We start from the raw sequence: 12,531 nt of genomic DNA on the forward strand, positions 1-12,531 counted from the left end.
GCCCAGAATTCCAGATAATTATTATTTGATCTTTCCACAGTGTTGCCTCCTGTTTTCAATAGGGGTTATGTGCAGCCCATGACCAGAAGGCATTGTCATATTGTTTTTTAAAGAATTTTTGAATTTATTGGTGTTTTTAAAACTTTTGAAATAATAACAAGCGCCAATTATAACAGTTTCAAGCATTTTAAAATAGTTTTTTCCATCACCATTAATGCTAAGAGTGTAAAGGAAATGCATATATTTTAAATGTATAGCCTATTTGTTAATTGTACTACTAAAACTAACTGCACCTTTGCTTTAAGTGTTTTTTCCCCTCTTTTAAGTGCACCCATGATTTTGCAGGGCACTGAAATGTAAGCACCATTTAAGTGTTATTCATATTTGCCTGAAGGGAAAAACATCTAAAACTGTTGTACATACTTGTAATGTTTCTTTAATTATGAGATTTATTGTATTAGGCTATTTGTATTAATGTGTTTTGAGCGGATGGTTATGATCTATGGGCCTTGAGAATCTAATAAAAAATACGTAGCCTACGTGATAAACCTCAATTTCCTTGCCTAATTTCAAGTGTTTCATTGTTGTTTGGTGTTTCTCGGAAATTAATTTTATTTAGAACAATTCCAGAGAAAGGCTTCCGTGGCTTTCAACAGAACAGACAGTCATTGTACAGGCTACAAACCCCTCCCTTGCGTGTTTTTCTTTTCTTTTCTTTTCTTATCTTTTATTTTCTTTTCTTCATATTTTGTCCGATCCAATAATGCGTTTATCTACTAATATGACTAGTATTCTCATCTCTAATAACAGTTTACCTGAAGGTCCATAGTGATTTCTCCAGTCAGCGGTGATCGTGTGAAATGGACCTGTGATCCACATTCCTTTTTACTTAACGTACTGAGTTCTCATCTTGTACTGAGTAGGCCACTGTACGCAAGAAAATATCGATATCAACCTAAACTCTTCGAGATGGCGTTAGGGAATCGCTTTAACGTGTTGCCATTAAAACACACAGCGGTTAATAAACTTGTTATTCTTTCTTGAGTCCCTTTTACAACTTCCCACACGCGCGCTTCCACGGAGATCCTCCCACTACGCGTTCTCACACGCCTGCTCGTGCGTGCGTGTGAGTGTACTATTTAGTTGTTTTCCACGACTCGGCTCAGATAAGTTTTACATGTTTAGCATTGGGCGAAAATAATTTAGGGAAACCTGCGAACACTTAACACAGGTGAGTGTTTTTTCTTCTACTTCTTCTCGTAATTGTTTTAACTTCTCATGAAAGGTTTTGTGTAATGTTTAAGTGACAGGACTAAGTTCATAAGGAGAGACAAAATGTCTTTGCCTCACTTATTTGATTAATTCTACTTTATTAGATTATGCGTATTTGTATAGAACAATTTATTAATTGTTTAAAAAATACGTTTTGTAAAATATTTCCTTTTTAAATAATAATAAAAAAACAGGCACATGTTTCTGACATCATCTTTAAGGAATTATTACTTTGCAAGTCCTATGAGTAGTATATGGATCTTTACACAAAAGTATCAACTCTCTTGAGCCATGTAGCAACTGAAGAGAAAATTCAACCATAGCCTATATATTATGTCGCAAAATAAACAAAGAATCACACATTGTGTAGCTACATGTGAAATCCAGATGAGAAATCAAAATATGTCCGGAAAGTCATATTAAGTGATCTCTTAAATTATTGCACTTGCAATGAATGTTTTCTGGTGTGGTGTGATTGGAAAAACACTGTTATCTATTGCCAATATTAGTCATAATTTAACTCTCGTTTAAACATGTTATAGATTAGCATTTGCTATTGTTTAGACCGAAGTCTGTTCAGTCACCATCTGTGGTGTGTTTACCGTTTACTCATTTTCATAGCCACAGATCATAAATTATGATTGTCTTATCTACAACAGACTTTAAGCCTCTAATTTATCAGTAGTAATGCACCAATAATCGGGATTGCTGCTTTTTAATGGCCTGATGTTTGATTTGATTTTTATTTATGGTTCATAATCCATTTCTGGTCTTATGAGCAAAACTTATTTCACGTCATGTTTCATACTTCACGTCAACATGAATAGTGTTTAGAGTTTCTCCATCAGAACAAGAAAGTTGTAAAAAAAAAAATAAAAAAAAAAAAATTTAGTTTTTGTTTTAAAAAAGAAACCGGTTGGGCTGCACATAACTACTCAAGGTAATGCAGTTTGAGTTTGTGTTGTATCATGTCCTGATGATTCCATTTTCTCAATCTCCTTCCCCACTTTACTATCTCCATCTCCTGTTTATTTAAACCCATTAGGGAAGAAAGATAATTTATTTCAATTTTTATACCTTATTAGAAGATGCTGTTCAGCCATGCTTAATTGATTAGAACCACTTTGTTTCCTCGTCAGATCTAATTGCTAATGGAAACACTTGTGAGCCATTTCTTGTCCAGAATCTCCTGAGATCAGTCATGTCAGTCTGGCTTTTGTGTGCTCTGCTTTTTTCACTGATTGGCCGAACAAAACAGGATGGTGAGTCTTGAACGCATTTAACTAACTACTGTTGTTAAACTTTTAAAGAAATAGTTCAACAAAAAATTCAAATTTGGTAAAAATGTGTAGCCTCAGGGCATCCAAGATTTGGAGAAATTTAGATGACATTACACGACTTGCTCATTAATGGATCCTCTGCAGTGAATGGGTGCCGTCAGAATGAGAGTTCAAACAGCTGATAAAAACATCACAAGTAATACAAAAGTAATCCACAAGACTCCAGTCCATCAATTAACATCTTGTGTAGCGAGAAGCTGCGCGTTTATAATAAATAAGTCCACCACGTCTTCAGATGAGTCTTATATTGATTTCTCCAGTGAAAAAGTCATCTCATCTGAATCAGGAGAGAAATATGCACAGATTAGGCATTGTTTAAAAGTGAAAAAAAAAAAAAAAACTAAAACATTTCTCACTGGAGAAAGTGTTATTATGCATTATTATGGATTAATTATTGGCCAGAGTGGTTTAAAGTTAAAATGTCTTGATGGATTTGTCTCTTACAAAAAACAAAAAAGTAAAAAAAAAAAAACTCATCAACATCTTGGATTGCCTGAGGATGAGTACATTTTCAGATATTTTCACTTTTTTTTTTTTTTGGTGACATATTCCTATAATAATACAATACCATCATATTTCAATTGTTATTTGAGACCATTGATACAAGAACTGAATTATAATATCTATCAACAGGGCACTCGGTTACTATAAAAGAGGTCAAAGTGTATGCAGAGGAAACGGATACATCTGAAGATGGTGCATGGGTGTTGAATGTTGCATGGAGAGATGAGTTTTCTGAAAATTATGTGTTCAAGAAAATCAGCTATGATATAGAGGTCCTTTATACTGAAAAGATGTTGAGTGTTCACAATGTAAGTGTGAATTTTTATTTTATTTTTTCTACAAAAGCAATGGCAATTTATGGATATGGTCTTTTTTTAAATGAGAAATATTTGTTTTAGGAAACTATACATGTGATGCCAAACAAAACAACCTTTTATCATTGGAAATGGACCTCGCCTATACCGTTGCAGTGCACTTCCCATTCTGTCAGACTTAGGCATCGAGATCAGCTTTACGTTGGTGAATGGACGCCATTATATACGTACAAAGGTTTGTAGCCACGGGTTGCTCTTATACTTTATGCATGTGCTATGCAAAAGAGCAGGGCAACTAAACAATAACTTAACTGCTTTGCCTATAAAATAACAGGACAAGATCTAAATCCTGAGGAAGCAACAGTCTATCCTCGCGATCAAGTTTTCATGTTTGGGAGTAACATCACGTTCTGTTGCATCATGAAGACAGTTTCCACTGTTCCATATTATCCATTTCGAATTCGAATCAGCAACAGAACATACATCACAGAACCAATTCACTTTGATTGGCATAATGAATCCACTACAGACATAGAATGTGTTTTTAAAACAGGCTTCTACGATGAAAGCACAGGTGCTGCATTATTTATTGGCTGTAAGTATATCTTCATCCTATTTAATAGGAACTGTTTAATTTAAACCCATCAGTTTTAAATCATAAGCAGTAGTAAACATGGACTAATACTCATAAAGCCTTGTTTGGCGTCAGATTTCTAAATTTTTAAGTCTCTTATACTTACCACAGCTACAATAATTGAATCAAAAATACAGCAAAACAGTAATATTGTGAAATTCTTGTAATTTAACCTTTGATCAATGTAATGAATCCTTGCTGATTAAAAGAATAAGAAAAAAATTTAACTGTTTATACCAAGTGTTAATTTGTTAATTGGCTTTTAAGTTGAGTTTAACTTCACTGGATGCTACAGATCCCCCAGATGACCAGAATCTTACATGTATAACACGGGATCTCAGCTCTGTGGAATGTCACTGGGAAAGAAGCAGAAAAGCCCAACTTATTAAAAGAGAGACAAAGTACAAACTTAATGGAAGGTATCCACATTGCTGAATATATATATCTTAATGTACAGTGTGAATTATGCACGGTTGCACCCATCATACCGAATTAAATTCTCTAATGCTAATTGTTTTGCTTTTGTCAGAGATTGTACATTTGGTCAATGTGTCCTACCTGCGATGACAAAGCTGGTGACAAACTGGACCCTGGTTGCCAAAAATCCCCTCGGCGTGAAGACTCTCACAGATACAGCTGACCCCACACACCGAGGTAAAACTTATTTTAATATTGTTTTATAATCTCTTCAAATACTGCATGGACACAACATTTAACTGTGTATTTAATCTTCTGTTTTCCTCTTGCACAGTAAAGATGAGAGCACCTATTCAAATATCTCATGTTGCTTATGCAAGAAATGTCACTCTAAGGTGGAGTTGGAATGAGAAAAATTATGCTTCGTTTTCAATGATTTGTGAAGTGAAGCTCAATGGAAGCTTTTACAAGGTTTGTGTCATCAGATCTAATCTTGCATTAAAATTGATAAGCGTTCTATTTGTATCTTTCCACAGTTTGATTTGCAAGGCCTGTACATGCATTCTCACAAATGTCCACACATTTTCATCTTTCACAAAGGAATACTTCAGTGGAAAGGGACTTTCAACACTTGTCCTTAAAAATCTGCAGCCTTTTACTAAATACACAGCTCAAGTGAGATGTGGGTCTTATGAGCACTTCTATGAATGGGGCAGCTGGAGTGAAATTACTGAGTTCACCACCAAAGAGGACAGTAAGTATTCAGAGGATTTATATATTAGAAAATATAGTGCCATTTTATATATATATATGATTTTATTTTTGTATATGTATATTTTATGAGTGTGATATTGCTTTTATACAACACTTTGATATATCCACCTTATTGTAACATAAGTCCAGGTGCTGCACTTATTCTTGTAGTTATTTACCTATAGCAACTAATGAATCGGAAGTCTCAAACTTTCATAGAAAATAGCTTACTTCTGTATTTAAAACATCTGTTGGACAAGAAGTTAATACTGAGTTAATATACTCCTAAATAGGTTTAAGGGAAACAGAAATATCAAACACTGTACGTTTCAGACTAACATCCAGTTCTCTTTCTGAATGAATGATTGAATGTTTCAGAACGAATCAGATGAGTAAAAATGATTCAGTAACTGCCAGTCAAATTCAAGGAATTTAGTGTCACACTAATGATCTTTCTTCAGATCCAGAAGCAGTAGACGTTTGGACTCAATATTTTGAACAAAATGCATATGTCCTGTGGAAGGTAAGTGCTATTTGGAATTTCTATTTTTAGTTTTTCTCTGCACTTTGTGGCTGCAGTCAAACAAATAAAAATGTCCCTTTTCAATGTTTTAAAGTCTCTTACTCCACAACAAAGCCATGGGATACTTACAGGATATAATATAACCATTACAAACTCTAAAGGAGGGAGCCAATCTGATATTGTACTAAATACGCAGCTGTGCTACAAAATAAATGAAACAAATGGTCAAATCATCACAATCCAGGCAACAAACTCTGCTGGTCTTTCTCCTCCTTCTACCATCATCGCCCCAAGTTATCCCGGTGAGCATTTAAATGATGTTTAAATGGGTTTAAAGGTTGTATTCAAATTAATGACGTTTTATAATACTTTTCACAGACAATGAAGTCAGCATAAGCCATATCAATAGCAGTAATGGTGGCTTTGAAATATCTTTGGAAGAGTACCGCTGTTCTACTTGTGGCCTTGTGGTCGAATGGTTTCCAACCTACAATAAGAGCCAATGTAATGTAGAATGGGAGAAGATCCCAAAATGTGACAGAGGCACCTGGAATAAGTCTGGTCAGTTGGGAGCATAAAGATGAATCATTTGACTCATTTCTGATCTGTTTTTGTTCTGATACTGAATTTGTGCATGTGTGTAATGGTCCATCAGAAGTTCAGTGAGCTGTGGTTATGTTCAGAAAGGGAGGATGACAGCTATTTTGAACAAAATATTTCAATTGTTCTAATTCTCATAGATAATCTTAGGCCAGGAGAGAGATACACTGTCTCAGTCTATGCCTGCTCTAATGATGCACCAAAGCTTCTCAAGAGGAGTGAGGGTTATGCTATTGAGGAAAGTAAGCAATCAAGATTCAATATTTAAAGGAATAGCTCACTAAAAAATAAAGTTGGTTTCATATTAACTTCATCTTGTCTTTCTTATTCCATTCTGCTATTTCTGTTCTCAGAACCAGGGAAAGTTGAGAATCTGAGAGGTAAAAACAATGGAAGAACTATTGAGCTTTCCTGGAACAAAGTGCCCTCACACCTGCAAAAAGGTTTCATACAAGGCTACAATGTCACAACATTGCTTTCTGATTCTGAAAAAATTATTAACAATACCGTGACAAAGGGTGGGTTCATTCTCTAATTTGACATCCACAGTTTTTTCTTAAAAAAGAAGATTGCATTAAAAATGGACATACTTTGTGTTTTAATTTTAGAGCATAAAGTTAATTTGAAATTAGATCCAGGCTCCTATATCTTCCGTGTTAGTGCCTTTACTTCTGGAGGGGAAGGTGACTACACTATGTTCAGAATGGAGAAGGAAAACTGTATGTATGAAGATATTTAACTATATGTTTTGTATATAATTTGAAAATTCAAAAAAATTAATTATGAGAAAAATGAGAAAATATAAATAGCATTGATGAATATAGCATTGACAAGTTTTTTTTTTTTTTTAGTTGACCAGGTGATTGCAGCCACTATTGTGGGTTGCAGTGCAGCAGCCCTTGTCTTCATTATCATCACAGTCCTTTGCTACAGGAAGCGGAAATGGTAGGACCATTTTTCTTTGTCATGTCCAAAGTGGTTTTCAAACCCCAAACTTTTCTATAAGTTTTCATTCTTAAAATCCTTCAGGTTAAAGAAACTATTGTATCCAGATATTCCTGAACCAAAACTTGCAGGGAAATGGATTACAAAGGTGAGTCATCAGTGCTTATTCATCCTCCTTATAATTCATAACTTTCTGTAATTACTATAATCTGCATGTATGTGTATGTATGTATCATGAAGCCAAAAAATGGGTCGCAGGTGTGTTTCCATCGTCTTTTAGACAAGAGGGAATGCACTGTTAAATCCTAGCAGTAAACTGCAACAAACCATATACTTGATCATAGTAATCACAGCAAAATAAATATGGTTATCAATTTTAAATCAAAAGGGAAATATCTACCAAATCTTTTTGTAGTTGACATTAAAGGATATGTGCAAATAAATTTCACTTGATAAAATTATCAAATAAGCAGATTCCGATATGGAAAAGTTGCATGGCATGCTCAAAAGCTATGCCAGATCAAATAAGTTATGACCCAGAGCACATTAATTACGTTTGAACTGCAACACAAACACTTGATTTGTGTGGTAAATTATTGGCTTAATAAATAGGCTAAATAATATTATGCTACACTGTTAGGTTGCCATTTGTTCTCTATTGACTCTCTATTAACTGGGCAACAATTATTTTATTTTTTATTTTTTTGCAGGGCATTTATTGTACCCAGATGACTCAGGGGTATGTAAAGTGTGATATCCAAGAGGTCCAGGGTTCAGAGCATCCTGCAATGTCAGAAAGTCTACATAGCCTTGACTTCATCAGCTCTAACTCCAAAGTGCCTGCACATTTCTACCTGAACTTTTCTGAATCTCCAGTAGAAGTCTTATATTATCCTGTTGAGAAGCTTACCTCCATTCTTGAAAACCCTTCTTATAATTTGACCATGCCAGAACCAGTTGATGTTCCTCAGATATCTAATCTTACACTGGAAATGCAGGATGATTATGTCCCAGCCCCTAACTTTGTTCAGAATAATCTTGTTAAAGACTCAGAAAGCTACAAGCCCCAAATCAACATGTACAGATGAATAGCTCCTGTAGATAGACTTCAGTGTCATGCTATGTAATGCACACCATGTATATGTGAATTACGCCAATATAAAATCCAGTGAATTCATGTTATTTATACATGTAGGCTGCTCTTTTCTCAACACTCTCAACTCTTGTAAAATGAGTAGTAAAAATGCAGGGGGGGTTTATATGCTGTGATGGGGAAAAAAAGCTATTACATGTTTTAGAACTGCATCTGTATATTTGCATTGTATTTCGATGTAATATTTATTTACATGTATCTATTTGGCACATACTCGTGTGACCCCGGTGAATCCAACCCATGACCTTATTGTTGCTAGCATTATGCTTCAATAGAGTAATAGTCCCCTCTTGTGGCATTAAAGTGTGGTTAACACGTATTAACATCGTGTATTAATTCATACAATTTTACACTTTCCAGTGAACAAAATAATAATAATAATAATAATAAAAACGAAAGTTTTGTCTATGCCTATAAGCATTATGGACAATCAAAGCATTAACGTTACTCCAAATAAACTGAAGTAACTTGGGCTAATCAAAATAAATGACAGTTTCACACAAAGCTTCATAAAAAAAGGGTAGTATGTGTCAACGTTATATTCAAACTTTAAAGATTGCATGACATTGTAAAATATATAGACTGAATGAGAAGAAATTATGCTCCTAAAATCCATTTTATTGGCGTGAAGGGTTGGCTAAGGGCGTTGCAACAATGAAAAGCTTTCTTTTGATTGACAGGCAGAACAGTCAATAGAACATCGATATCTACACGAGTCGACCAATGTAAACAGTTGTGGGCGGAAGTTTTAAATTATCGGTCATTGAGCCGCTGTTTTCAGTTGTTCAAGTTTACACAGAACGTGCTTTTGATAAATTAACATAAAAGAGCTTTTAATCTGTTTTGTTATTTCATCGAAGTTTTAAGAGTTCTAATCGAACAGCTCGTGCCTGTCCAACACATTTCCACCAATAACGGGTAAGTTAAATTGCTAGCGTGTTAATTTTGGTGTGTATGGTCTGAGATTCATAAATTACATCATAACAGTAACTTTTGCACATTTCTCATCCTCTGGATTCTCATCTTCCTCTGTAGCCTTCAAAACCACGATGTGTGATGTCTTGATTATTCATGCGATTTATTTTATAGTTTCATTGTGTGACTACCCCTGCGTTGGCAGTCTTTTGGCACATCTTTAAGGTTATCAAGTTTTTAGCTGACGTGCTGAGAATAACCCCACCCAGCAAAAACTCGTTGAAAAAACGTCATTGGCAGACGTCTAAACAACGTTAAAATTTTGTTGAAAGGTGAAAAGACGTCTTTTTCATTTCGTCGAAAAGACGTCTATAAAAAGATGTCCAAATTACGTTTAAATGTGGTTCTAAAGTGAAAGGTGAAAAGACGTCTGTATAAAGACGTCCAGATGACGTCTGGTGCTGGGTGGGACTTACGTTGCTTACTAATTCGTGAATAAATGAGGTTACAACCTCTATTTGTCTAAAATACAAAGACATTCAGTGAAGTGTAAAGAAATAAGAGTATCGTTCATTGAAATGGTTTATGACTCAAATCCTGTCTATGTCGTCGTGGCTGTGAAGAAGCCATAGACTGTGTGTTTGTGATGGACAGCTCAGTGTGTGTTTGACATGAACAACATAACGCAATCACTGCAAACCTTCAGAATGAAAACTGTCTGGTTTTGATCTGATAACGATATGACTGTTCTCAATATACACTCACCTAAAGGATCATTAGGTACACCATACTAATACTGTGTTTGACCCCCTTTTGCCTTCAGAACTGCCTTAATTCTACGTGGCATTGATTCAACAAAGTGCTGAAAGCATTCTTTAGAAATGTTGGCCCATATTGATAGGATAGCATCTTGCAGTTGATGGAGATTTGTGGGATGCACATCCAGGGCACGAAGCTCCCGTTCCACCACATCCCAAAGATGCTCTGTTGGGTTGAGATCTGGTGACTGTGTGGGCCATTTTAGTACAGTGAACTCATTGTCATGTTCAAGAAACCAATTTGAAATGATTCGAGCTTTGTGACATGGTGCATTATCCTGCTGGAAGTAGCCTTCAGAGGATGGGTACATGGTGGTCATAAAGGAATGGACATGGTCAGAAACAATGCTCAGGTAGGCCGTGGCATTTAAACGATGCCCAATTGGCACTAAGGGGCCTAAAGTGTGCCAAGAAAACATTACACCCCCACACCATTACACCACCACCACCAGCCTGCACAGTGGTAACAAGGATCCATGTTCTCATTCTGTTTACGCCAAATTCTAACTCTACTATCTGAATGTCTCAACAGAAATCGAGACTCATCAGACCAGGCAACATTTTTCCAGTCTTCAAATGTCCAATTTTGGTGAGCTCGTGCAAATTGTAGCCTCTTTTTCCTATTTGTAGTGGAGATGAGTGGTACCCGGTGGGGTGTTCTGCTGTTGTAGCACATCCGCCTCAAGGTTGTGCGTGTTGTGGCTTCACAAATGCTTTTCTGCATACCTCGGTTGTAACGAGTGGTTATTTCAGTCAAAGTTGCTCTTCTATCAGCTTGAATCAGTCGGCCCATTCTCCTCTGACCTCTAGCATCAACAAGGCATTTTCACCCACAGGACTGCTGCATGCTGGATGTTTTTCCCTTTTCACACCATTCTTTGTAAACCCTAGAAATGGTTGTGCGACAAACCACAAAAACAATTGTGATTTTATTTTCTTATTTTTCTGATTAAAAAAAAAAAGTATCCAGTTTCTTGTTTTTGTTTCTTGGTAGTAGTACTTTGTGCAGCTGCACAATTTGGCCTTGCTATTATGTCAATATGGCTATAAAATATTAATAATTATTGTTTTTATTATTATTACTATTATTCTTATATTGAAACATTACTGTTGTAATATTTCACTGTAAAATAGAAGCAATACTATAAATGTATATAGTATTTTATATTTTAAATACTATAAAAATAAACATACATTTATACTTGGCCACATAAATGTCTCCACGAAAAGGATATAAATCTAATCTTCAATTCCTGTACTATATGCAAATTCTAGATATGAGCTGCATTTTATTTATCTTTATATTTGTCTGTTTATTTCATTTATTCCATGCAGAATCAGTTATTTTCTAATGAAATATGTGCCTAATAATTTATCACCTTTTGCAAACCTGGTTGGTGGCTGGCAGGTACACAGGACACAGTCAGCACAACAGAAGAAAGAAAAATCCTGTACATTGTTGTACCTTGAAAAATCTTGATTGGGTAGCAGGGTATCTGTCAAAGGCCTCAAAGTGGTAGTCCACCCAAAAATAACATGTAATTAGGACCCACATAAATGTTGAAATTCACTCTTGTTGTTAGCTGGAGGAACTCAGGGCATCAGAACGGACTCTACAGATACGTGTTTAAAGTCTAACCACTGAGCTGGCCTTGTTACGATGCATGTAAGCTTAATTAATTGCCATCTGTGTAATCTGTTTGTTGAATTTATTCATTTTTGAGCACATGTTAATCAACTCATTCTTCCGATTTTGACAGTCGAGCAACTCCAGTCATGTCTGGCCGAAGCGGGCTTAGTTTGACTCGTTTGGGTGTAAGAGCTCGCTCCGAGTTGAGGGAGAGGATGGAGGACAGGGCTCAGAGGTCAGAGGAGAGAATTAGGAGGGCAGACTCTTCAGGGTCTCAGAATTACATCACAAGACCCTCGCCATCTCTTACAGGTGAAATGTGTGAAGATAAACACAATATCTTTATGGTCAAAGTAAAGAAACCAAAGCAGAGGCCCTGTTTTTAGGGTTTTGATTTGATGCAAGTCTTGTGTTCTCTCATGACAGGGTCTCAAGTGCCTCGGTTTGACCCTACAACTTGCATCATTCAAGACCGGCAACAATGCCAAAGAGGCTGAGATGAAGTAGTAAGACACTTTCACCTTTTCAGTTTGAAGTTTTTAATTTTATGTAAAGTGTATGACTTTTGGGATCACACTTATATGAGAATGAGAGTCTTTTTTCCGTTTGACTTGTTATAATCTGTATTTGTAGGCAGCTTGACCCATTTCCTACTTACAGTAATACATGAACTTCAGAACTAATACACGTGGTCTGCTTTTATTTCCAACACT

At 35.7% G+C, this 12,531-nt stretch overlaps 1 protein-coding gene across 2 annotated transcripts; it reads left to right on the forward strand.

Moving 5' to 3' along the window:
- Positions 1-895: 895 nt before the first annotated feature.
- LOC132130681 (leukemia inhibitory factor receptor-like) lies at positions 896-8,774 on the forward strand. 2 transcript variants are annotated; one of them, XM_059542465.1, is made up of 18 exons: positions 896-1,231; positions 2,412-2,534; positions 3,246-3,424; positions 3,515-3,665; positions 3,765-4,025; positions 4,360-4,483; positions 4,594-4,718; positions 4,816-4,952; positions 5,082-5,235; positions 5,696-5,757; positions 5,852-6,059; positions 6,136-6,318; positions 6,498-6,599; positions 6,711-6,875; positions 6,966-7,076; positions 7,209-7,302; positions 7,387-7,450; positions 8,013-8,774. In XM_059542465.1, exons 2-18 carry the CDS (start codon positions 2,474-2,476, stop codon positions 8,388-8,390), a joined length of 2,559 nt encoding a protein of 852 aa, XP_059398448.1. In that variant the 5' UTR covers positions 896-1,231; positions 2,412-2,473; the 3' UTR covers positions 8,391-8,774. The 2 variants fall into 2 exon arrangements, with proteins under 2 accessions (XP_059398448.1, XP_059398449.1); XM_059542466.1 differs by lacking the exons at positions 896-1,231; positions 2,412-2,534; positions 3,246-3,424; ... (1 more) ...; positions 3,765-4,025; positions 4,360-4,483 and having other exon boundaries at positions 4,592-4,718; positions 4,821-4,952.
- The last annotated feature ends 3,757 nt before the right edge of the window (positions 8,775-12,531 follow it).

Source organism: Carassius carassius, chromosome 47, assembly GCF_963082965.1.
Source record: "Carassius carassius chromosome 47, fCarCar2.1, whole genome shotgun sequence".
Classification (NCBI taxonomy): Eukaryota; Metazoa; Chordata; class Actinopteri; order Cypriniformes; family Cyprinidae; genus Carassius; species Carassius carassius.